The sequence below is a fragment of the Epinephelus moara genome, chromosome 21 (assembly GCF_006386435.1).
Source record: "Epinephelus moara isolate mb chromosome 21, YSFRI_EMoa_1.0, whole genome shotgun sequence".
Classification (NCBI taxonomy): domain Eukaryota; kingdom Metazoa; phylum Chordata; class Actinopteri; order Perciformes; family Serranidae; genus Epinephelus; species Epinephelus moara.
In genome coordinates, this window is record NC_065526.1 from 616,943 (window position 1) to 643,048 (window position 26,106).

At 46.3% G+C, this 26,106-nt stretch overlaps 3 protein-coding genes and 1 long non-coding RNA gene across 5 annotated transcripts in view; 3 read left to right on the plus strand and 1 right to left on the minus strand.

Moving 5' to 3' along the window:
- LOC126383199 (uncharacterized) lies at positions 1 to 2,505 on the plus strand. Of its 2 annotated transcripts, none has more exons than XR_007569115.1 (3): positions 1 to 46; positions 82 to 619; positions 1,183 to 2,505. It is a non-coding gene; the product is annotated as an uncharacterized LOC126383199 (long non-coding RNA). The 2 variants fall into 2 exon arrangements; XR_007569114.1 differs by lacking the exon at positions 1,183 to 2,505 and having other exon boundaries at positions 82 to 499; positions 535 to 1,157.
- The window catches only part of LOC126409123 (pre-mRNA 3' end processing protein WDR33-like), a gene marked incomplete at its 5' end in the record, with an annotated part of 22,008 nt that extends 3,157 nt beyond the window's left edge, over positions 1 to 18,851 (plus strand). Inside the window, 15 exons of the mRNA XM_050075061.1 lie at positions 9,189 to 9,286; positions 10,785 to 10,911; positions 11,063 to 11,217; positions 11,408 to 11,486; positions 11,594 to 11,704; positions 11,794 to 11,888; positions 11,989 to 12,075; positions 12,179 to 12,318; positions 12,470 to 12,625; positions 12,728 to 13,549; positions 13,632 to 13,689; positions 14,304 to 14,652; positions 14,758 to 14,918; positions 17,018 to 17,197; positions 18,384 to 18,851. Of these exons, the coding sequence (XP_049931018.1) occupies positions 9,189 to 9,286; positions 10,785 to 10,911; positions 11,063 to 11,217; positions 11,408 to 11,486; positions 11,594 to 11,704; positions 11,794 to 11,888; positions 11,989 to 12,075; positions 12,179 to 12,318; positions 12,470 to 12,625; positions 12,728 to 13,549; positions 13,632 to 13,689; positions 14,304 to 14,652; positions 14,758 to 14,918; positions 17,018 to 17,197; positions 18,384 to 18,553 (2,788 nt within the window). The remainder of the gene's footprint in view (positions 1 to 9,188; positions 9,287 to 10,784; positions 10,912 to 11,062; positions 11,218 to 11,407; positions 11,487 to 11,593; positions 11,705 to 11,793; positions 11,889 to 11,988; positions 12,076 to 12,178; positions 12,319 to 12,469; positions 12,626 to 12,727; positions 13,550 to 13,631; positions 13,690 to 14,303; positions 14,653 to 14,757; positions 14,919 to 17,017; positions 17,198 to 18,383) is intronic.
- A 2,008-nt stretch (positions 18,852 to 20,859) lies between these two features.
- sft2d3 (SFT2 domain containing 3) lies at positions 20,860 to 21,887 on the minus strand. Its single transcript, XM_050033667.1, has one exon. It carries the CDS (start codon positions 21,742 to 21,744, stop codon positions 21,058 to 21,060), a length of 687 nt encoding a protein of 228 aa, XP_049889624.1. The 5' UTR covers positions 21,745 to 21,887; the 3' UTR covers positions 20,860 to 21,057.
- A 1,611-nt stretch (positions 21,888 to 23,498) lies between these two features.
- Positions 23,499 to 26,052, plus strand: si:ch1073-184j22.2 (dual specificity protein phosphatase 18). Its single transcript, XM_050033669.1, has 2 exons — positions 23,499 to 23,604; positions 24,789 to 26,052. Exon 2 carries the CDS (start codon positions 24,792 to 24,794, stop codon positions 25,398 to 25,400), a length of 609 nt encoding a protein of 202 aa, XP_049889626.1. The 5' UTR covers positions 23,499 to 23,604; positions 24,789 to 24,791; the 3' UTR covers positions 25,401 to 26,052.
- The last annotated feature ends 54 nt before the right edge of the window (positions 26,053 to 26,106 follow it).

The following is a 26,106-nucleotide window of genomic DNA, read 5'->3' on the forward strand; positions in this document are numbered from 1 at the left end:
TAATGTGTCAGGTTCTAGTGTTTCCGGTTATTTTGTGTCCAGTTCGGTTCTATTGTGTCAGGTTCGGTTCTAATGTGTCAGGTTCTATTGTGTCAGGTTCGGTTCTAATGTGTCAGGTTCTAGCGTGTCTGTTTTGGTTGTAATGTGTCAGGTTCTAGTGTTTCCGGTTATTTTGTGTCCAGTTCGGTTCTATTGTGTCAGGTTCGGTTCTAATGTGTCAGGTTCTATTGTGTCAGGTTCGGTTCTAATGTGTCAGGTTCTAGCGTGTCTGTTTTGGTTGTAATGTGTCAGGTTCTAGTGTTTCCGGTTATTTTGTGTCCAGTTCGGTTCTATTGTGTCAGGTTCGGTTCTAATGTGTCAGGTTCTATTGTGTCAGGTTCGGTTCTAATGTGTCAGGTTCTAGCGTGTTTGGTTTGGTTCTAATGTGTCAGGTTCTAGTGTTTCCGGTTATTTTGTATCCAGTTCGGTTCTATTGTCAGGTTTGGTTCTAATGTGTCAGGTTCTAGCGTGTCTGTTTTGGTTCTAATGTGTCAGGTTCTAGTGTTTCCGGTTATTTTGTGTCCAGTTCGGTTCTATTGTGTCAGGTTCGGTTCTAATGTGTCAGGTTCTAGCGTGTCTGGTTTGGTTCTAATGTGTTAGGTTGTAGTGTGTCTGGTTATATTGTGTCCGGTTCAGTTCTGATGTGTTAGGTTCTAGCGTGCTACAGCTAGCCATGCTACAGAAGCTAACACAGCTAGCCATGTTACAGAGGCTTACACATTCTGCCATGCTGCAGAGGCTAACACAGTCATGCAGTTAGCCATGCTACAGAGGCTAACGCAGTTAGCCATGTTACAGAAGCTAACACAGTTAGCCATGCTACAGAGGCTAACGCAGTTAGCCATGTTACAGAAGCTAACACAGTTAGCCATGCTACAGAGGCTTACACATTCTGCCATGCTGCAGAGGCTAACACAGCCATGCAGTTAGCCATGCTACAGAGGCTAACACAGCCATGCTGCAGAGGCTAACACAGCCATGCAGTTAGCCATGCTACAGAGGCTAACGCAGTTAGCCATGCTACAGAGGCTAACACAGCCATGCTGCAGAGGCTAACACAGCCATGCTACAGAGGCTAACACAGCCATGCTACAGAGGCTAACACAGCCATGCTGCAGAGGCTAACACAGCCATGCTACAGAGGCTAACACAGCCATGCTGCAGAGGCTAACGCAGTTAGCCATGCTGCAGCTGTCTCAGACTGAGCAGTTACAGGCAGACTTCAGAGAATTTTCTCTCAGTAAATGTTGGACTGTCCTCTGTCTGTCTCTCAGCTAACAGGTCTTTAGCCTGAAGTCATTGATGACTACGACTCGTGGTCTGTAGTTTTATCGATCAATACTGTTTGTGTGTATTTAAAGAGTTGTTCCTGCAGTGAGGATCCACCAGCTGCTCTGTCTCACTCATGATGATGGTGATGATGATGATGATGGTGTCTCCCACAGTCACTCTGCTGCTCTCTGATACGAACCATGAAGAGAGGTCGTCTTCGTCCTGTCACATTTATCTCTCCATACAAATGCAGATGTTCACACTCAGAGTCCATGTGTGGTGAACAGTGTCAGTATATTTATTCTCTGACCTGCAGCTCGTCATGGAAACGTTCTGAATGAACGCTTTGCTAACCTTCCTGTAACTGAATGCAGCAGCAGGTTAACAGAGTTCCTGACGTCAGTTAACTACAGATCAGACACACTGAACCTGTACGTCTCCTCTTCATCATGTGATGAAGCTTCACTGCTGGATCCAGAGCAGTTAAACTGAGGGTGTGTTCAGAAACACTTACTCTGAGTGCATGAGCGCAGTCTGCCACAAACTGCACCGTTGAGTTAATCAGAACACTCCACAGCAGAGCGTGCTCTGGACTCTGTGTGAGGAGGCGGAGCAGCAGAGCGCCGAGCGGAGTGAATGTGTGATTTACTTAATCATTAATTCATTCATGTAGAAACAGAACGCTCCTCATTTTAGTTTGCAGCGTCAGACTGGCTTTCATTTTAAGACCAAGATAAGGAGAAAGCAATAAATACTGAAGTGAATGTTCAATGGAAACTTTAAGATTTAAGGGTGTTTTGTGCAACATTTTATTTTAAAACTCAGACTTTAAGGAAAATCATAACTTTGTGTAACTGGCTGCAGAGATTTACTGTTCTCAAATATGAAAAGTAATTTTATCATATTAAATGTAATAAAGTATTACAGTAAAAGTAAAGTAAGTGTTTTTGATAAAATTAAGTGGTCAGAATTTTGAGGATTATGAAGATTATTTCTTCTGAATGTCCATTAAATGGAGCCTAAATTACACTTAGAGAAAACAGGTCTGCTTCATAATTTAAAGGATTTAAAGAACAAAATCCAGCTTTTCCTTCCTCCCCTCCTTCCTCTCCTCCTCCCTTCCTTCCCTCCTTCCTCTCCTCCTCCCTTCCTTCCTCCCCTCCCCCCTTCCTTGTTCTCCTCCCCTCCTCCCTTCCTTCCTCCCCTCCCTCCTTCCTTCCTCCCCTCCTTCCTTCCTTCCTCCCCTCCCTTTAAGTATTTAAGGTTTTCTCCTTTTATCATAAGGAATCCCTTAAATTTAGTTAAGCCATTGCAAATAAGACTTAAGGTACCACAAGGTCAAGTTTAAGTAAGTGACCGATTACCATGGAAACTTAACTGTTGTAAAAATGTCTTTGAATTCCGTAAATGCCTTAAATGGGTTTTTCCTTAACTAAGGAAACCGTCTAAGAGATTTTGTGCAATAACCCTCAGTAAGTCCCTCAGCTAAGGAGAAATTAAGCCCTAAGTGTCATATTTAAGGAACTTAAGTGCAACAGCTCCAGATACTCCAAAAAAATACTTAAGTACTGTAATGAAGTATCATTACTGTGTTAGAGTACTCTGAAGTATCATTACTGTGTTAGAGTACTCTGAAGTATCATTGCTGCATTAGAGTACTCTGAAGTATCATTGCTGCATTAGAGTACTCTGAAGTATCATTACTGTGTTAGAGTACTCTGAAGTATCATTACTGTGCTAGAGTACTTTGAAGTATCATTGCTGCATTAGAGTACTTTTAAGTATCATTACTGTGTTAGAGTACTTTGAAGTATCATTACTGTATCATTACTGTGTTAGAGTACTTTGAAGTATCATTACTGTGCTAGAGTACTTTGAAGTATCATTACTGTGTTAGAGTACTCTGAAGTATCATTACTGTGTTAGAGTACTCTGAAGTATCATTACTGTGTTAGAGTACTTTGAAGTATCATTACTGTGCTAGAGTACTTTGAAGTATCATTGCTGCATTAGAGTACTTTGAAGTATCATTGCTGCATTAGAGTACTCTGAAGTATCATTACTGTGCTAGAGTACTTTGAAGTATCATTACCGCGTTAGAGTACTTTGAAGTATCATTACCGCGTTAGAATCATTACCGCGTTAGAGTACTTTGAAGTATCATTACCGCGTTAGAGTACTTTGAAGTATCATTACTGCGTTAGAGTACAATCAGAAGCAATCAGCTGTGTAAACAGGAAGTCAGTGTAGCATCAGGAGCTGTAGTTTTTACATTAATGTTCAGTGTACAGACAGACTGACAGTATTCATCATGTAGTCACTATTCAACTACTAGCTGCTGTGTGTCACATTGTTTCGTCATGTGATCAAATAGAGACTTTCTATTGGACAACATAAACATCCCTGCTGTCATCATCGTAGATGTTTATAACAAAACCAAAATAAAAGAAGACAAAAATATTTCATTTAATAAAGTTTTTTGTGTTTATGCAGAATAAACATACTTTTGTTCGAGGTTGCCACTGTCCGTCTGTCCCGTTCTCGTGAACATAATATCTCAAGAAGGCCTTTAGGAAATTGCTTCACATCTGGCACAAACGTCTGCTTCAAGTCACGGATGAAGTGATTAAAAGTTTGTAATCAAAGGTCAAGGTTGCTGTGACCTTGAGTCTGTGGGATTCTTGTAAATGCAACATCTCTAGAAGGTCTCGAGGAAGTTTCCACAAATTTGGCATAAACCTCTAAATTGGTCTTAATGATGAACTGATTAGAATGTGGTGGTCAAAGGTCACTGTGACCTTGCATCCGTCTTATTCTCCTTAATGTATTATCTCAAAAAATCCTTGAGGGAAATTCTTAAATTTGGCACAAACGTCTGCTTCGACTTAATGATGAACTGACCTGATTTTGGTGGTCCAAAATCAGTGACCTTGCATTCCTTGTCATTTCCATCAGTGTGTATCTCAAGACAACCTTGAGGGAATTTTTTTAATATTTGGCACAAACATCCGCTTTGAGTCACAAATTAAGTGATTCAAAGTTGGTAGTCAAACGTCACTGTGACCTTGCGTCTGTGCCGTTCTTATGAACACAATATTACAAGAAGGTCTTGAGAGAATTTCTTCAAATTTGGCACTAATGTCTAACTTGGACTTAACGATGAACTGATTAGAATTTAGCTGTTGAAGGTCAAAGGTGACTGTAACTCTAATTTTTTTGAATTTGGCACAAACGTCTGCTTTGACTCAACGATGAACTGACCTGATTGTGGTGGTCACTGTGACCTTGCAGTCATGTTGTTCTTGTGAATGTATCTCAAGAACACCTTGAGGGAGTTTCCTCAAATTTGGCACAAACGTCCACTTGGACTGAAAAATAATTCAGAATAATTAATTTTTCAAAGGTCAGTGTGACCTCACAAAACATGTTTTTGTCCATAACTGAAGAATTCATTCACTAATTCTGACCAAACTTGACACAAATGTCTAACAGGATAAAATACTGAAGGTCAAAAGGTCAAAGGTCAGCTTGACTGTGACATCATCATGTTTTAACGTCATATCTCAGGAACAGAAGGGGAGACATTTGGTCAGATACTGAATTGGTGACTCTAATCTTGAAACTGTGCTGATTGTATAGATCTTCTGTGTGTGAAGCATCCATGTTTTCACTGACATGGATGGAGACTCAACCACAGGGTGGACTGGTGGGCGGAGTCATACAACCACAGGGTGGACTGGTGGGCGGAGTCATACAACCACAGGGTGGGCGGAGTCATACAACCACAGGGTGGACTGGTGGGCGGAGTCATACAACCACAGGGTAGTTATTCTAGTTTTCATTTGTTTCCCAGAGAAGTGTCGTAGCTTTCAGGATCGTTGATGATTAAATAATAATAATAATAATAAATATAGCTGCAAGCGGCAATACCAGGGTTCAAGCCAGCATGGAAATTTAAAACAAAAAAAATTTAAAGCTGAGTAGAATAAAGAACTTTGACAGTTCAGGACACCTGAATTAAAGATTAACCACAGGTTTGATGACAATCAGACAGATGCTCATCATTTATGTCCAGTCTTTATTGGGCCACACTCTTCTTTAGAAGCACTGTCGCCTCCTGTTGGTCAACTGCAGAAACATTTTGGGGACATGGATTAATGGCTTAATTAAAAAAGTCCACCGAGTTTGGTCATTTATTTATGGCTGAATTTTGTGAAAGGCCATTGCACTTGTTTGGAACTTGTGGCGCCCCCTATTGACCGATTTTAAAACAGTACACGTGTTTCATAATTATTATTTAACATAGTCTGCAAGTTTTGTAATGATTGGATAATCAGTTTCTGATTTCTAGTCTGATTTGTGTTACTGCATGCCCATTTTTTGTATTTGTGGCGCCCCTAGTGGTCAGTTTGAATGAAACTTGTGCCTGGCACCTGTTAAGACATTGCTTGCAAGGTTTGTGATGATTGGTCCAAACTTTGTGGAGTCATTTGCTAAGCCACGCCCCCATAAAGTTCATTAGTCATCTTTAAAACTCAGTGAGATATCAGTGAGTTCAAGTGTTGGTGATAAAATTCTGAAAATATTCGCACATCATTCTGCTGATTTCAGGTATGTTGTCAAATATTTTGGTGACATTTGGTTCAAAATGAGATGAAATAGAAAATGTTGTGCGTACAGTACAACTGACAAGATAATGAACATCACTGTGAGCTAACGTTAAACTGATCTGAACACCACATGAAACGTGTCATCTAGTATCCGAAGAATGTTTGTGCCAATGGTGGCTGCATTTAGATGAAGACTTTTGGAGATATAGATGTTAAATGATTTTGCATATTCTTAAAAATATAGAGTGACGGACTTCTGAATTGACTGTAGGTTGCAGCGCGACAAAGTTTTGTCACCATTCAGTTGATGTGCTGGAAAAACTTTGAGCTGTGTCGGACACACTGGTGATTTATTATGATTTTTTGAAGTGTGGACTGTGAAATGTCTTGATATGTAATTTTAACGCAATAGGCCACGCCCCCTTTAAGCAATCATTTTCAGATGTTCTGCATCATGTGAGACATGACCTTAGATGATGCAAACCAAGGTTCGTACAAATATCTCTGGCTGATTATGAGATAGCAACTTTTTGCATGGGTAGCGCCCCCTGTTGGTTGATTTGAATCAACTCTTACAATGTGATTTAGATACTTACGTCGACATTTTCAACAAGTTTTGTGACAATTGGCTCAACATTAAAGGAGTAAAAGCCATTTATGTGCAGAGCCACGCCCCCTCTAAAGTTCATTGGTTAATATCATCAAAACTCAATGACATGTCAATTAGTCTATGATAAGTTTTACAAAGCTTCATCCCGTGATGACTCAGTGAACGTTTGGTGCAAATTGGACGTACGCCTTTGGAAGAGATGTAAAAATGGTGTTTTTCAGAGAATACAATATGGTGGACAGTCTAGTGGGCGGACCTTTAGGGGTGTTTAGGCTTTTGCAGAAAACCTTCACCTGACGATGTGTAACAAGTTTCAGGTCAATCTGACACACAGTGCGAGGGTGGTGACCTTTCAAATCCACATTTTCCCTGACCTAAATTATAGCGCCGCCATCTGGCCTGTTTTTGATATTTTGAGCACCAGTAGCTCAGTCCATAGGGACTTGGGTTGGGAACCGGAGGGTCGCCGGTTCGAGTCCCCGTCCGGACCAAATATGGAGCGTGGGCTGGTGGCTGGAGAGGTGCCAGTTCACCTCCTGGGCACTGCCGAGGTGCCCTTGAGCAAGGCTCGGGGCGCCTGACCAAGGGCAGCCCTCCTCACTCTGACATCTCTCCTCTTTGTGCATGTATAGGTCCTGTTTGTCCTTGTGTGTGTCTTTCGGACCTGTGTGTTAATGACAAAGAGTGAAAAACTTGAATTAATTAATAAAGTATATAAAATAAATTAAAAAATAAATAAAATTATTTGCACACAACTTACAATCATTGGTGAAAATTTCATGTGTCTACGATGTACCATCTCATGGGAAATTGCGAAAACATTTCTGAATAATAATAATAATAATAATAATAATTAAACAGCACAAAAACAAAAGGGTCCTTGAACCCTAATAATGTCTAACAGCTGACCGTATGACGGGAGGCTGGTGACTGTCATGTGTCATATGTGTTGTAGTGTCATTACAGTGATCGTCCAGCAGGTGGAGACAGTGAGACGTTGACTCAGTTTGAGGTTATTAAAGAAGAAGCTCTGACAATTGATCAGTCACATGACCTCTGTACCATGTGACATATTGCATTATGGGATTGTTGTCTCTGTTGCGTGACTGTTTGAGGAGACGTCTGCAGCTGGAATCGATTGATTGATTAGTCAATAGAAAATTAATCAGTCACCACTTTGATGTTTGTCAGTGTGACACCATGATGTTCTGGTTCCTGCGCTGTCTCACGTGTTCTGTCTCTGACAGACTGATGGACAGTGACACAGTGGAGGAGTTGTTCCTGGATGTGTCTGCTGTAGAAACGATCTTTAGAAGAGCAGTAGAAGAAGAATCGGTGCCAGTGTGTTTTTGATGGCAGTCTGAACAGGAAGTGTTCAGGTTGTTTCTACATCTCGTGGCCCCTCAGATTCATGTTTGGACCCTGTCAGCATGGAAACAGAGCGTTAAGTTGCACTCAGATAAAAGGCTGGACAGTGACTGTAAATCAACATGATGTAAACAGGAAGTGGTTTCAGACGCCGTCACTGAAAGGATTTGACTGTATTTGAATGTTCAGTCAGGTGGGACAAGATCTGATCCTGAATCAGGTTTACAAACATCAGATGTGAAAACTTTGATGAGACGTATTTTACTTCATCAGATGAGATGTTTCTCTTCTGTTTGTGGATCCAGTCTGTTTCACCTGCAGAGAGAAACCGTCCAATCAGGAACGTCAGAGGAAACTGACCTCATTCAGCAGGAAGTTAAATCTACAGACATGACCAAGAAACAAGAGTTGTGGACTCCAGTCACATGACTTGGACTCGCGTCACAATTTTAATGACTTCAGACTTGACAAGTCGAAAAGAGACTTGAAACTCGACTTAGACTTTTACACGAAAGACTTGTGACTTGTACCTTTGGACTTAAAAATACTCGCTACCTCCCCCGAAGATTAAAATTTTATTTTATTATAAAAAAAAAGTTTTATTTTAAAAAGCTCACTAACAATATTCATTCAACCAATCTGACAGCAGCCAGTCAAATGACAGGAGAGAACCATGAAGAAGTTCTGTTACTGAGCGCCAGTTAGATTCACTGATCAAAGTGACATGGTGGTCAGCAACAAACAAACTGCTGTTTAAAAGGCTTTGTGTTCAGTGAAGAGTGAGTTAGGACTCCAAACTCAGAGTTTAGGACTTGGGACCTGACTTGGGACTTGTCAGTCTTGACTTTAGGCCTGAATTGGGACATGAGTGCAGACCAACCAGTGTTGGTCCAGCACACAGAATAATGGGAGTATTTTAAATGTTGGAACAGATCATTAATATCAGTGTTCCCACAGTAGAACCCAGAGGAACATTTCTGATTTACACCTTCACACAACAACACAGTGTTTTCATGGTCAGGCAGCTGAGCCATAGCAGTGCATGCTGGGAAACGGGATCATGATCCAGCAGCTCAGAACCTGTAAAGAGAGAGAACATCAAATATAAAGTCATATGATTGGTCGAAGCGACACTGATTATGACAAGCTTATTGAATCAGATGATCATAATCGCCCAGTGTGACGTGTTTGGACGAGTCTCTTCTGGAGCTTTTGATCAAATCACATGACCTTCCTCAGCGGTCCGGATGTGTCTGTCACCATGGTGACGCTCTGCTTGTGCTCTCCAGTTTTTCTCCAACAGATAATAAATTTGCCACCTGCTCAGACGACGGCACTGTTCGGATCTGGGACTTCCTGCGCTGCCACGAGGAGAGAATCCTCCGAGGTACGTCGAGCTTAACCTGACCTGAGGTCACACTGAGGTCACACTGAGGTCACACTGAGGTCAGACTGAATTAATCAATCCTTTGTCATGTGTGATTTAATAAAGAAAACATGACGCTGTGATCACACTAAAATAAAGTTAAACATTAAAAAATAAAATATAAAATACTCTGAAACAAAGTGTCAGACTTGTCTGATTAAATCCATGGAACATGTTCATTAATATCAAACTGCAGCTTCACAGAAATAATAAGCTGGTTTTTTTTTTACAGAGACTCAGAGAGGACAAATGTCAGTATAATGAACTAATAATATCGAAGGCATTTAAATTAATTTCCATCCTCATCTTTAAGCAGTTAAAATAAAAAAGAGTCTCCATGGTGAGCAGAGAATGTGACAACAACAAACTTCTGACACATGATGTTACCTGGAAAACTTTTCTGTTTAACAGGAAGTGAAATGTACCTCCGCTCCCCTCAGAGCCAAGCTCCACCCACTGCGTCATTTACCTTCCTCAGTCAGTGGGGCTTTGATGAGTCTGAACACAACCTTTAAAACAACACCTGCACATCAACACCTCTGACCAATCAGTGAGCTTCAACCACAGACATGTCCCCTCTTTAGCATCAGCACTTTTTACACACAGATGGCGCCCATCTTTACGTTTGCACAGAACCAAATGATGACATCATCATGTTGTTCCTGTGTGTGATTACAGACAGCGTGATGACATCACAGAATCAAAAGAGGCGTGACACAACAGCGTCGGCCTCTAGTGTGACATATAACATACGTGTCAGCAGCTCTTTATAAACAACAACGACATTACATGTCAATAACAATCATTTAGCGTCCCTGTTATATGGCAGCTGATCTCGTCCTCTGCTCGGAGGGTAAGGAGCTCCTGGACCTCAGGGTTTGAGTTAGCCGCTAACTGCTAAGAGCTGCTGTTCTTCCTCTTTCAGTTAGCCGCTAACTGCTAACAGCTGCTGTTCTTCTTCTTTAAGTTAGCCGCTAACTGCTAACAGCTGCTGTTCTTCTTTGAGTTAGCCTCTGACTGCTAACATCTACTGTTCTTCTTCTTTGAGTTAGCTGCTAACTGCTAACAGCTGCTGTTCTTCCTCTTTGAGTTAGCCGCTAACTGCTAACATCTGCTGTTCTTCCTCTTTGAGTTAGCCGCTAACTGCTAACAGCTGCTTTTTTAATCCTCCCGCGGTGGGTGGCACACAGAGCACGTCAAAACGTAACACCCGTCCTGCAGCTGTCATACAGACATCACTTCGGAGCTGTTTCCAGCTCTGCCGTCACCGTAAAGCTGAGACCACTCTGTCCCCTCATTCTCTGGTCGTACCTTTTATACAGAACAGCGGGGCGACATAATGGCGTGAGATTCCCGCCTTGAACAGGAAGTGTAGAGACCAGGAAAATAAGATTTTTACCGTATGATGTAATGTGATGTGTAATATCATGTGTGTGTGTGTGTGTGTGTGTGTGCGCAGGTCACGGTGCTGATGTGAAGTGTGTTGACTGGCATCCCACCAAAGGTCTGGTGGTGTCCGGCAGTAAAGACAGCCAGCAGCCAATCAAATTCTGGGACCCAAAGACGGGACAGAGTCTGGCGACACTGTGAGTTCATCAGTGTGTGTGTGTGTGTGTGTGTGTGTGTGTGTGTGTGTGTGTGTGGCTTTAAAGGAAAAGTTCACATAGTTTTGTAAAGGCTGAAAATGGAGACGTTGATGGTCACCACTTATTCATGTCACTGAGCGTCTCTCTTTAGCCACGCCCACAAGAACACAGTGATGGAGGTGAAGTGGAACCTGAATGGTAATTGGCTGCTGACGGCGTCACGTGACCACCTGTGTAAACTGTTTGACATCAGAAACTTGAAGGAGGAGCTGCAGGTGTTCAGAGGACACAAGAAGGAGGCGACAGGTGAGTCAGAACTCAGCTCACACCTGCACTCATCCACACGCACTGGCACACACACTGTCACACATACACACACACACACACACACACACACACACNCACACACACACACACTGTCACACACACACACACACACACACACTGTCACACACACACACACACTCTGACTCTGTCTCCTGCTGTGTGTCTCCAGCTGTGGCGTGGCATCCCGTCCACGAGGGTCTGTTTGCCAGCGGCGGCTCTGACGGCTCTCTGCTCTTCTGGCACACGGGGTAATGATGACAGTCAGTGTAACATTAAGGGGCTGAGTGGACGCCACCCGTCACCAGCCTGCAGGGGGGGCTGTTGTGTGCTGGTTTGACTGGTGTTCTGTGTCCAGGGTGGAGAAGGAGGTTGGAGGGATGGAGATGGCTCATGAGGGGATGATCTGGAGTCTGGCGTGGCACCCGCTGGGTCACATTCTGTGCTCGGGCTCCAACGACCACACCAGGTACATGTAGTGACAGGATGGAGACGCCCACCTGCAGCTGAGCGGCTCTGTTCTTTAAACGTTCCCTCTGTGTTGTTGGAATGTTTCAGTAAGTTCTGGACGAGGAATCGACCGGGGGACAAGATGAGGGACAGATACAATCTGAACCTGCTGCCGGGGATGTCAGAGGACGGCATGGAGTACGGTGAGCCGCAGGAGGACAAATGACACACTGAGCTTTGAGTTTAGGTTTCAATCAGCTGCTGATCTGTCTGTCTCTGTGTGTCTCTGTCTCTGTGTCTCAGATGACGTGGACTTGAACAGCGTGGCCTCCATCCCTGGTATGGGCATCCCTGAGCAGCTGAAGGCAGCCATGGAGCAGGAGCAGAACAGTAAGTGTCATCCTGGAACATCCTGGAACATCCTGGAACTCAGACAGGAACTGTCTGCGTGTTTCAAGACTGCTGTGAACAATATAATAACTCTTGTCTCCAGGTAAGGAGGCGGCTCCTGAGGTGGAGATGTCCATCCCAGGTCTGGACTGGGGCATGGACGAGGTCATGGGGAAAGACACCAAGAAGGTCCCGCAGAAGAAAGTCCCGTACGCCAAACCGATCCCAGCGCAGTTCCAACAGGTAAACAGCTGACGCCGAGCACTCACCTGGCGTCTGTCAGGAAGCTGCAGTAAAAAGTCTTGCTGAAGCGATAAAGATGGCGTCGCTGTACAAACGCCATGAACCATGTTAGTGTCAGACGTTGACTGTGAGCTCCGCCTCCTCTCCACAGGCCTGGGCGGAGAATAAAGTACCCATGATGCCTCCTGGTGGAGATCTGTCCAAAGACCGGAAGGTGGAGCAGAAAGTAGACGGGAAGAAGAAGACTCAGGCGGAAATCGAACAGGAAATGGCGGCGTTACAGTACACCAACCCCCTGCTGCTGGAGGTGAGCCCTCATTACTGAAGTCAGCTTCAGGTTGGTTCAGGACCAATGACACTCGTGTCCAGTGTGATGTCATCATAAACTTGTCTTTGGTTCTTGCTGCAGCAAATGAAGATGGACCGGATGAACATGAGCACGGACGGGAACATGGGGCCCCCACAGGGACAGGGCCCTTTGCCCCCCTTCCCTGGCCCTGGAGGTCCAGGGGCCTCGATGCCTCCTGGTCAACAGGGCTTTCCTCCAAACATGCCTCCTCAGCAGATGCCCAACAACATGGGGCCTCCCATGGGCCCCGGAGGCATGCAGCCTTCTTTCATGCCCCCTGGGCAGATGGGGCCGCCCTCTGGACCCCAGCCTCACCAGGGGCCCCCTCAGGGCATGATGGGACCACCAGACATGCAGGGACCCCAAGGTATGCAGAGACACCCCGGCCCGCCCAGAAATGTGGGCCCCCAAGGACCTCACAGTATGGGACCCAGAGGGATGCAGGGGCCCCCTGGTGGGATGATGGGGCCCCCTCCACGAGGAATGGGTCCAAGGGACCCTCAGGGGCCTCCTCCCCAAGGTGGCATGATGCCACCTCAGGGGATGGGCCCGCAGGGTGGGATGATGGGGCCCCCACCAAGGACACACGGCAACATGCCAAACAACTATGGAATGGGCAACATGCAGGGGCCCCCGGGAGGGTTGCATGGGCCTCCAGGAAATATGCAGGGGCCCCCAGGTAACATGCAAGGACCTCATGGGAACATGCAGGGGCCGCCTGGTAGCATGCAAGGACCCCATGGAAACATGCAGGGGCCCCCAGGAAACATGCAAGGACCTCATGGGAACATGCAGGGGCCGCCTGGTAGCATGCAAGGACCCCATGGTAACATGCAGGGCCCCCCAGGAAACATGCAGGGGCCTTCATACATGCAGCACCAGGTGAGCTGATGTTCTGAGTGTCTGGTTCAGTTTTAACGCAGCTGTGTGAAGGAGGTCTATAAACCTGATCTGGTCTTTGCAGGGTCAGAACTCGGGGCCCATGATGCATGGGATGGGGCAGCAGGGGCCCAACAACAAAGGTAAGACTTGAATCCTGAGTCCTGAGCAGAGGTTTGGATCCGTGTCTGTTGGGGTTGAGATGATGTGGTGTTCCTCAGGGTTCCACTGTGGGCCCAGTGTTTATCTGCTCTGTATGTTCCTCCTCCGTCCTTATCCCTTCATTCTCTGCTCAGAACGTCCTCTCTCCTCCTCCGTCCCTCATCTGTCCCTCATCCCTTCATTCTCTGCTCAGAACGCCCTCTCGTCTCCTCCGTCCCTCATCCCTTCATTCTCTGCTCAGAACGTCCTCTCTCCTCCTCCGTCCCTCATCTGTCCCTCATCCCTTCATTCTCTGCTCAGAACACCCTCTCTCCTCCTCCGTCCCTCATCCCTTCATTCTCTGCTCAGAACACCCTCTCTCCTCCTCCGTCCCTCATCCCTTCATTCTCTGCTCAGAACGCCCTCTCTCCTCCTCCGTCCCTCATCCCTTCATTCTCTGCTCAGAACGTCCTCTCTCCTCCTCCGTCCTCTTCAGAGCAACTGTGGTTCGTTTAACGTCCTACAAATCGTCTTTACAGACGATGAGTTGAAATGTTCTCTGGCTTCAGTCTGAAGTTAGAGCTGTGTCCTGATAACCACTGTTGATTCCTTTCAGACCCTCGGGGGCCGCCGCCCAACCACCACATGGGCCCTCCTGACCGGCAGGGTCCTGGAGGACTGGATCAGGGCTCAGGTCCTTACTGGGGGGACAACCAGCAGGGTCGACGTGGACAGCAGGACTTTGACGGAGGCCAGGACTTCCACAGCAGAGGAGAGGAGGGCTGGAGGCCAGGACCTGGACCAGGATACCAGGGAGGAGGAGGAGGAGGAGGAGGAGGAGGAGGAGGAGGAGGAGGACACAGGGGGGGAGGACACCGAGGAGGAGGAGGAGGAGGGAACGGAGGGAACTGGGGCCCTGATGAGAGGTTCACCGGAGGAGAGTTCAGAGGACGGAGAGACGACAGGTGAGACACTCTCTGCTGATATACTGAAACCTGCTGACCCTCAGAGATCTGAACTGGTCTGGACTGGACTGAACTGGACTGAACTGGATTCACTTGGTGTTTCAGGTTCAGAGGAGGAGGCCCCGGCCGGCCCGGAGGTCGAGGTTACCCTGAAGAGTATGGAGGCCAGGAGGAGGGCTTCGATGGCCCAGAGGAGATGGGCCGAGGCTGGGACAACGGAGGCAGAGGGAGGCCGCCTCGAGGAGGAGGTCCACCCAGAGGAGGAGGTGAGAGCTCCTGTCCTCTGTGTGTCCCCTGAGTGTCCTCTGAGTGTCCCGAGTGTCCTCTGACTGTCCCCTGAGTGTCTTCTGACTGTCCCGAGTGTCCCGAGTGTCCTCTGACTGTCCCCTGAGTGTCCCCTGAGTGTCCTCTGTTTTTAATATATAATATATAATTTTATACATAAACATATATATACATATATATGTATATACTCTGTTTCACTCTCACTCTGTCTCACTGTCTCACTCTGTTTCTCCGTTTCACTCTGTCTCACTCTTTCACTGTCTCACTTTCTGTCTCACTCTGTCTTACTCTGTTTCACTGTCTCACTCTGTCTCACCGTTTCACTGTCTCACTCTGTTTCACTGTCTCACTCTCTGTCTCACTCTGTCAGTCTCACTCTGTCTTACTCTGTTTCACTGTCTCACTCTGTGTCACTGTCCCACTGTCTCACTCTGTCTCATTGTCTCACTCTCTGTTTCACTGTCTCACTCTGTGTCACTGTCCCACTGTCTCACACTGTCTCACTCTCTGTCTCACTCTGTTTCACCGTCTCTCTGTCTCACTCTTTCACTGTCTCACTCTCTGTTTCACTGTCTCACTCTCTGTCTCACTCTGTTTCACCGTCTCTCTGTCTCAGTCTTTCACTGTCTCACTCTGTCTCACTGTCTCACTCTCTGTCTCACTGTCTCACTCTCTGTCTCACTGTTTCACCGTCTCTCTGTCTCACTCTTTCACTGTCTCACTCTCACTATCCCACTGTCTCACTTTCTGTCTCACTGTCTCACTCTCTGTTTCTCTGTTTCACTGTCTCACTCTCTCACTGTGTCACTGTCCCACTGTCTCACTCTGTCTCATTGTCTCACTCTGTTTCACTGTCTCACTCTCTGTCTCACTCTCTGTCTCACCGTCTCTGTCTCACTCTTTCACTGTCTCACTCTGTTTCACTGTCTCTCTGTTTCACCGTCTCTCTGTCTCACTCTTTCACTGTCTCACTCTGTTTCACCGCCTCACTCTTTCACTGTCTCACTCTCTGTCTCTCTCTCACTATCCCACTGTCTCACTCTGTTTCACTGTTTCACTCTCTGTTTCACTGTCTCACTCTGTCACTGTCCCACTGTCTCACTCTGTCTCATTGTCTCACTCTGTTTCACTGTCTCACTCTGTCTCACCGTCTCTCTGTCTCACTCTTTCACTGTCTCACTCTGTTTCACTGTCTCACTCTCTGTCTCAGTTTCACCGTCTCTATGTCTCACTCTTTCATTGTCTCACTCTCTCACTATCCCACTGTCTCAGTCTGTTTCACTGTCTCTCTCTGTTTCACTCTCTGTCTCACTCTCTCACTGTGTCACTGTCCCACTGTCTCATTGTCTCACTCTGTTTCACTGTCTCACTCTGTCTCACTCTCTCACTGTTTCACTGTCTCTCTCTGTCTCACTCTGTCTCACCATCTCACTCTCTGTCTCACCGTCTCTGTCTCACTCTTTCACTGTCTCACTCTGTTTCACTGTCTCACTCTCTGTCTCACTCTGTTTCACTGTCTCACTCTCTGTCTCACTCTCTCACTGTCCCACTCTGTCTCATTGTCTCACTGTTTCACTGTCTCACTCTGTTTCACTGTCTCTCTGTCTCACTCTGTCACTGTCCCACTCTCACTCTCTGTTTCACTCTCACTCTGTTTCACTCTCACTCTGTTTCAGTCTCACTATGTCTCACTCTCTCACTGTTTCACTGTCACTCTGTCTCACTCTCTGTCTCACTCTCTCACTGTTTCACTGTCTCACTCTCTGTCTCACTCTGTCTCACCGTCTCTGTCTCACTCTTTCACTCTCACTCTGTTTCACTGTCTCTCTGTTTCACCATCTCTCTCTGTCTCACTCTCTCACTGTCTCACCATCTCACTCTCTGTCTCACCGTCTCTGTCTCACTCTTTCACTGTCTCACTATGTCTCACTCTCTCACTGTTTCACTCTGTCTCACTCTCTCACTGTTTCACTGTCTCACTCTGTCTCACTGTCTCACTCTCTGTTTAACTGTCTCACTCTCTGTTCCTCATCTCGTTGCCGCACGTCAACAGTAAAGTCTGTTCTGCTCCTATCCGTAGGTCACGATGGTTATCGGGACGGACAGCAGATGCATGATGGGTCGTCTCCGGCGGGGCGTGAGCGCTCCTCCTCTCTGCAGGGGATGGACATGGCGTCTCTGCCCCCGCGGAAGCGTCCGTGGCAGGACGGACCGGGAGCCGGAGACCTCCGAGAGCGAGAGTCCCCCGGAGCTGACGGAGGTGAGAACACAGTGAACTAACGTCACTAACAACTACGGCGCCACCAACAGGACAAAACACAAACACTGTAATGAGTTAAAGCTACGTCTTTTTAATCTGCCTTTTAAAGCAACACAATGGGGGATTGCACTTTTCACCTCACGGGCTCCCCCTACAGACGAAAAACGGTATTGTCTGTTACAACTGTCGCAAAAATCTTTATGCGTGTGCATTTGTTGACAAGCCAATGATGCCGGTGAACTTCCTGAAGCTGGCCGTGTAATGCGCCATCATCATGTCTTCAGCACAGGTAAAGCAGCCTTATAGTATTCTGTACATACATGATGAGGCCGACACACAAATGAGTTGCTCTCTGCATGTCAGGGCTGACCACCTCCTCACAGCACACACACACACACACACACACACAAACTCAACAGAGTGAAGTCAGACAACAGCAGAGAGGCCGCGGTGCAGATGAAGGGAATATAACTTCAAGATTACTCTAGTTAACTACAGCTACGCTTGTTACTGTGAGCAAGTGCGATAAAACCTCTGCCAGCCAAGCCAATACTTTATCAATACATGTGATCAGCATGTAGAAAAATACATGTGATCAGCATGTAGAAAGCCATATTTCAGTCTGCTCTGTCCACAGTCTCTCATTCACCGCGATTATGATTTACGATCACGGTCGACACAAGCACATGGCGCTCGCGGTGCTCACAGCAAAGTGTTAAAGACAAACTAAAATGAAAGCTGTCTGTATGTAGGCTACGCTACTCTAAAGAGAGGAGGGGGACATGACGAGGAGGGGGACATGACGTATGCCATAAAGCAGCCAAATTTTGTAGTCCTTTTTGTGTCTGGGTTCGTACCTGAACCCTGACACTGCATCGAGCCGGTACAAGTGAAACAGACTCTCCAGCAGTGACAGTGGAATCATCCAACCTACTGAGTTGAACCATCACAAGGATCTTGGATATATATTTTATGTTTTGAGGGCTCAAAAACTCCATTGTGTTGCTTTAATTTGGAGTGATGTCACAGTGTGGGGGCTTTACCCAGTCACTTTATTGTTTTGTTGTTGTTGTTGTTGTTTGATGTGGAGCTCTGAGCTGTGTCTGTATGAAGAGTTTTAACGATCAGATCAAAGTCCATCTGAAGAGTGAACTGACTTTGTTCCCCTCACATCACCTCCTTGCAGGTCGCCCCCCCCAGAGGGATGACGGGGGTTACGGTCCGTCTGGTCGAGGGGGACGAGGCGGCTGGGGTCCTGGAGGAGGACCTGGACCAGGACCTGGACCTGGACCGGGTCCGAGGAGAGGAGGACCAGCGCCCAGAGGACCACCGAGGGGGGGCGTCCGGGGCCGGTAGTCCCCTCCTCCAGCCGTCTGGTCCCTGCTGGTCCCCCCACAGACCTGAGACCAAGTCCCGATCCTGAGACCCCCCCAGACGAACTTTTGGTCATGTGACACATTGAGATCTGTGGCGCTGCGAGGACGGACAGGAAGTGAACGTCTCACCGCGGCTCAGATCATTTTAATGTAAAATACTGTAGAGAATCATCAGCCGTCTCTTTTATTTCAGAGTCACTTCGTCTTGTTGCTTTTTGTAAAAGATTTCTATGTTTTTGTGTTTTCACTGAGGTGGACAATAAAGATTCACACTTCAACTCCCTTGCTGCCACACGTGGACGCTTCTTTAGTCAGGTGACCTGCGGTCGTCACCGCGGGTCACCTGACCAAACGTTAGCATCACTGAACATCCTGGAATCATGTGCAGATGTTTCTGTGCTGGAGTGGAAACATCGTCACCGACAGCCTGAAGTCAGTTTGTTTTATTACGTCTGGCAGTTCTGACACTTTAACACCAACGGTCAGAGTAGAAACGTGTTTCACATTTTCACAGTTCGATTGTCTCAGGAAATATCAGTGTCAAAAAAATAATAAATCAATGTCGCAGTGTCGGCGCTGGTGACAGCCAAGACCAGAGGCATTATGTTCGCAGGTCGTCCGTCTGTCTGTCCCATCCCCATGAACCTGATATGTCAAAAACACCTTTCTTTTTTTTTGTTGGGTTTTTTTTTTTCAAATTTGGCACAAACGTCCACCTGGACTGAAGAATAAACGGATTAGCATTAGGTGGTCGAAGGTCAAAGGTCAGTGTGACCTCACAAAACATGTTTTTGTCCATAACTGAAGAATTCATTCACTAATTCTGACCAAACTTGACACAAATGTCTAACAGGATCAAATAATGAAGGTCAAAAGGTCAAAGGTCAGCTTGACTGTGACATCATCATGTTTTAACGTCATATCTCAGGAACAGAAGGGGAGACATTTGGTCAGATACTGAATTGGTGACTCTAATCTTGAACCTGTGCTGATTGTATAGATCTTCTGTGTGTGAAGCATCCATGTTTTCACTGACATGGATGGAGACTGTCAGAGACACTGGACTGGTGGGCGGAGTCATACAACCACAGGGTGGACTGGTGGGCGGAGTCAGTGGCCCCTCAGCAGCACAGGGGGCCTCATGCAGCAACGCTCTCTGAAGATCCACCAAACGTTCCTAACCGTTCAGACCCGGCTAAAGGCTCATTTATGCTCCCTTTATGTACGAAAATGTATACGTCCATTTCAAACGATGTTACCATCACTGCCCACATACTTCCATGCGCCCTTTATGTTGGCGTGGATGTTAAGCCGTATCCAGATCCGTATTTAACGTTGAGCATAAATGGGCCTTAACCTGTCAGCACAGGTAACGCCCCCTGAACACTGTAAAAGGACAGGTGTGGTGCCGTGTGGAAATTTAAAGAACAGGAAATGACTTAATATTTGTGTCTCAGCCGCAGTGATGAAGTGTTCACATCTTTACTGCAGTAGAAGTACTCATTCCACCCTGTACAAATACTCCATTACTAATTAAAGTCCTGCAGTAAGAATGTTACTCACGTACGATCAGGAAGTGTTTCAAAGTAAAATTTTTCCACACAGGAAAGTTTTAACAAATTTAATCAGTAAAAATAATGAAATTATTTCAAAGGAAAAAAGTCGTCATATTTGAGAAGCTTTGAAATGAGTTTGTATTAAAATGAAACAGATCAAATCAGTAATCAATTAATGTTCTGATTGATCGACTGATGGTTTCAGCTGCACTTTTATATTTACATTTGGTTTGTGTGCAAAAATCTTCATTTTAAATCACAGGAGTCAAACGCACAGTGTTCCCTCTGAGGTGTGGACGAGTCATTAAAATACTCCAGTACTTATTTACTCAGTTACACTGCAGCAGAGCGATGCTCAGGGTTAGACAGTAAAGTTTTATTTTATAACCTTCAGATTTAATAATGTAATCACCTGAATTACTTTAAATCATAATTAAATTAGATTATTTGAAATTCATGTATTTTTTAAATGTTCAAATATAAAACTTTTGTTTCCTGCTGACGGACGAACAGATGTTTCGTCTCATCTGGAGCTCCAGTAAAATGTTCTCTGACCTCAGAGGAGCAGGAATAAGAAACACTGGTGAATCCCAGAATTCAGTGGGGACAAACAAACAAACAAACAAAGAGAGAATGTTTCCTGCAGTCAGTGTCTGCAGTGAGCTCAGAGGTCAGAGGTCACACACGGTGGTCTGTTTCCTGCAGCACAGAAACATGAGAGAAAATAAAGTTTGACAGTTTGAACATGTTAAACTTTATTTGGTCCTGTGAGCAGCAGCACGTGTCAATAATCAATAATCAGTCAGTGAGCCTCAGCCTGCAGGGAATGTACCGACAGTCACTTCCTGACGGGGACCCCTCAGCGGCTCCTGGGGGCCCCCGGACCCTGTCTGTGAGATGTGCCCGGCCTCTGACGCTCGGTCCCCGGTCAGATCGGCATGCTTTTCCCGGTGACGGTCCTTTTGATGGCAGAAGCCGCCATCCCTCCCATGAAGCGGATCCCGGCGCTGCCCCCGGGCAGCAGCGACACCACGTACCCGACGATGGCCGTGACCTGCAGGGCGGCACCCAGCGCGGTCAGCACGGTGCTGTGGAGGCTCAGCGCCGCGTACAGAGTCCCTCCGAGGGCGCACAGGTACACGGCGGCTCCGGGAGAGGTGGGCAGGCCGGCGATGAGTCTGCTGGGGCCGCGCAGCACCGCCGCGGCCGCGATGGCGAACAGCGAGCCGAGCGACCAGAGCAGCGCGAACTTGCGGGCGTAGAGCAGCAGCAGCGGGGCGTACAGGGCCGACAGTCCGAAACACAGCGCCGAGAAACACACGCACACCCCGAAGGCCACCAGCCGTTGCCGGCGGCTCATGCCCGGCAGGCACGGGTCCGGCTCGGCCGACCACGGCCAAGAAAAGCCGCTGTTTCCACCGGAGCTATGGCCGGACGGACTGCCGCCGCGGCTCCCGGACCACGGGCTCGACCACCGCCCGAACCAGCTCCCCGGTACCGGCTCCGGGTCATCCAGGTCCACCGTACAGCTGGAGCTGGACTGGGAGATGGTCTTAGCGCCGCCGCCTTTGGACTGAGCCAAATACTCCTGAAGCTGTCGGTTCAATTCCGCCATGACGGAGGAAGCTAACAGGCTAACAGTTAGCTAGCTGCTCTTCTTCTGCTGCTGCCGCTTCCTCTCAACTTCCGGCAGCCACACACACACACACACACACACACACACACACACACACACACACACACAGTTTATATAGTCATTATATAGTAAAGATAATAATGATGATGTCGTCCTGTTGGGGGCAGAGTGTGTGTGTGTGTGTGTGTGTGTGTTCCAGGTTTTTCTCCTCACTGACTTGGTCAATCCATGTGAAATTTGGCACAGTGGTAGAGGGTCATGGGAGGATGCCAATGAAGCAATATTACATCAATTGGCCAAAGGGGGGCGCTATAGCAACCCATTGAAATGTCAAACTTTGAATGGGCATATCTCATGCCCCGTATGTCGTAGAGACATGAAACTTTGCACAGAGATGCCTCTCCTCATGAGGAACACATTTGCCTCAAGAACCCATAACTTCCGCTTATATAGATTTTCCGCCATTTTGAATTTTTTGAAAAACACTTCAAATGGATCTCTTCCTAGGAAGTTTGAGCGATCTGCATGAAACTGGGTGAACATAATCTAGGGACCAATATCTAAAGTTCCCTCTTGGCAAAAGTTGGAAAACTTACTAAAACTGAGCTTCTATAAGGCAATGAATATTGCGGAGGGCGTGGCTCATCACATAAAGGTGTATAACATCTCAAGGGTTTCACCCATCACCACGCAACTTTGTAGGCATATGACCACACATAATCTGAGGGGACCCCTCCATTATTGACCCCATCAAACAAAATGGGGGCGCTAGAGAGCTCATTTCTTATCTAGGCCTAACCGCCATATGGATTTTTACTAAACTTGGTAGATATGTAGAACAGGACGCCTCAAGGTGACTGGAGAAATTTAACTCTAATTGGCAACTGGGTGGCGCTATAACAACAGAAAAATGCTTCAAAATGGCTAAAATGTGACCGATCGCTGTGGCTCCCCCTGTGGACCAATGTTGGTGTTGTTTTCTAATGTTTGGTATGATTAAGTCATGGTATGGTATGCTGTACATAATGGACTAGTTATTATATTTTAATTAAATTTACTGAACAGTTACATCATCATCATCATCAGTGTCTCTCTTTATTTTACATTATATCTGTACATATTAAATATATTTAATTACACTTCATGTCGTATTGTAACCGTTCAACACAGACTCAAAGGTACAAAGTGTCTTTAACACAATAATCGGTGCAAATATTCAACTCTGCAAAATTCTTCCCTCCTGAATGTATATTTAACACACACACTGTATTTATTACTGTATATATTAGGTCTTACAGTGTCGTGCTACACATGTATTTATATTTCTAAAAATAAAATATTTGTGCCCAACTATGAAATAAAACTCATTTGATAAATACTGTGAGCACTGTAATAGGAACAAAACATAATTTGACATGTTTAATAATCATCATCATCATCATCATCATCGTCTGACAGCCCATCTCCATTTATCTCATACTGTATCACATATAATACATTTGACGTATTTTAAAACAATTAAATAATTTTCTGTGTTCAATGATAAATTATTTCTAATTAATAAAACATGAAGAGTTCACAGTAAAGAGGAGTGTGTGTGATGAAAGTCACGTGACTTCAGGAGCAGTTTTCAGCTGTCAGACTAAAATTAACCCTTCAGTTCATTGGCTGGCTGACTGACACACACAACCTTCTATGGTATCTTCAGTGTGTGTGTGTGTGTGTGTGTGTGTGTGTTTGTGTGTGTGTGTGTGTGTGTGTGTGTGTGTGTGTTCATTCAGAGCGGTCATCAGAGGAGGAAACAACAGAAACCAAAGAGAAGGATCTGACCAGCAGCAGGTAACACACTCACATTAACTCAGTAACCAAACATGATGATGTGTCAGCCTGCTGGTGTGTTTCTGTCAAACATCTGAGGTGTGCAGCAGGGTGTGGTTAGCTTAGCACAGAGACTGGAAACAAGGAGAAACTCTTAGCTTAGCTTAGCACAGAGACTGGAAACAAGGAGAAACTGTTAGCTTAGCTTAGCACAGCAGAGACTGGAAACAAGGAGAAACTGTTAGCTTAGCTTAGCACAGAGACTGGAAACAAGGAGAAACCGTTAGCTTAGCACAGAGACTGGAAACAAGGAGAAACTGTTAGCTTAGCACAGAGACTGGAAACAAGGAGAAACTGTTAGCCTAGCTTAGCACAGAGACTGGAAACAAGGGGAAACTGTTAGTCTAGCTTAGCACAGAGACTGGAAACAAGGAGAAACTGTTAGCCTAGCTTAGCACAGAGACTGGAAACAAGGGGAAACTGTTAGCCTAGCTTAGCACAAAGACTGGAAGCAGGGGAAAACTGGGACTGTTAATTTTTGGGGCATGTCAAAATCATTTTTTAACCACTGGGGCGCTGGTTTAGGAGAGGGATATACAGATTTACATTTTTGTATTTCTTACTACCAATTTTTAAAGAAAACGTGCCTCCCAGCGTGTTTTCTTTCCCTCCAGATTTTGGCGATTTTTAATGATACCTTGCAGTGACACCATTTATCAACGACAGAAACTGTTAAAACAGAAATTGTCATTTGATTTTTACATTTCTGCCGGTCCTTGAACACATCATGTGTGAATCAATTTTTAAAAAAATAAATAAATCTATGCTTAAAATAGTAAAACTTCATCAAAATCATTTTATTCTATTCTATTCTAAATTCTGTTTTCAGTTTTTGTGCTACGCTAGGCTAACAGCTTCCCCTTGTTTCCACTCTTTGTGCTAAGCTAGGCTAACAGTTTCCCTTGTTTCCAGTCTTTATGCTAAGCTAGGCTAACAGCGTCCCCTTGTTTCCAGTCTTTATGCTAAGCTAGGCTAATAGCTTCCCTTTGTTTCCAGTGTTTATGCTAAGCTAAGCTAATAGTTTCCCCTTGTTTCCAGTGTTTATGCTAAGCTAAGCTAACAGTTTCCCCTTGTTTCCAGTGTTTATGCTAAGCTAGGCTAACAGTTGTTTGTCCTCATGTTAACACTGATGTGTTTCCTGACAGGTCATGTCGGTGTCTCAGATCACTCCCACCCTGTTCCTCAGTGGGGCCGACGCCCCCCTCAACGCTGCGCTGATGTCACAGAAGGGCATCACGCTGATCGTCAACGCCACACTCAGCCACACCTGCCCCGCCTACCCAGGGGTGGAGTGTGTGCGTGTTCCTGTCTCCGACCTGCCCAGCGCTCGCCTCGGAGACCACTTTGACCGTGTGGCTGAGCGTATCCATGGTAACCGTGCAGGAGGCACTCTGGTGCACTGTGTCGTTGGTATGAGTCGCTCGCCGGCTTTGGTGATGGCGTACCTGATGCGGTACAGAGGGGTGACCCTCTGCCAGGCCCACCGCTGGGTCCAGGACAGCCGGCCCTTCGTCAGACTGAACGCCGGCTTCTGGGAGCAGCTACTGCAGTATGAGAGGAGGCTGTATGGGAAGAACAGCGTCAGGGTGGCCGCAGTCCAAGAGACGCCACCGCCACCACTGACGCCGAGGACGCAGAGGACGGTGCAGACGAACTGGCTGTCGCTGGTCCCCAGGTCACCTCAGATGACCCGGATGGCAATGACGCCAGCAAACAAGAGAAGAAGAGGAACGAAAAGCAGCAGCATCAAAGTCTGAGCGCCGAGTGACCGCCAACACGTCTGAACGCCAAACACACACATTACCCACAATGTAACTGACCCCCAGACAGGTTGTGGAGGTCAGAGCGCTGACCACCTGCGACCAAACTCACTTTACACCTCAGCTCTCTGAAGGTCACGCCATCATGAGGCGTGTAACCGACCGACAACTTTAAGGTGGCGATCACACCGAGATGAAACGCTAGAAACACGACGCCAGTAAAACCATTGTTTTCTTATGATACAGCGCGTCTGACCGGCATTCAAGCGTCTTTTTAGACGGCCATTTTTGTAGACGCTTCTTTTTAGACACGCGTAGATGCTCAAAAAGTTGAAATACTTTCAACTTTTTGAGCGTCAGACGCCAGTAGCTAGCGCGCATTGAATAAGCGCTTCCAGTGTTTCAAGCGTCTTTGAAGCGTCCGCGTTTCTTTCGTCTCATTTCTGTGTGATCGCCCCCGAACTGAACCTCCTCTGAACGTCTCCTCCCCAGCAGTGATGTCATGCTGATGACATCACTTATCCTGTCACAGGGGGGTGGAGCCTATCCCAGCTGACACTGTGTGAGGGGCGGGGTTCACCCTGGACAGGTCACCAGACTATCACAGGGCTGACACATAGAGACAGACAACCATTCACACTCACATTCACACCTACGGACAATTTAGAGTCACCAATTAACCTGCATGTCTTTGGACTGTGGG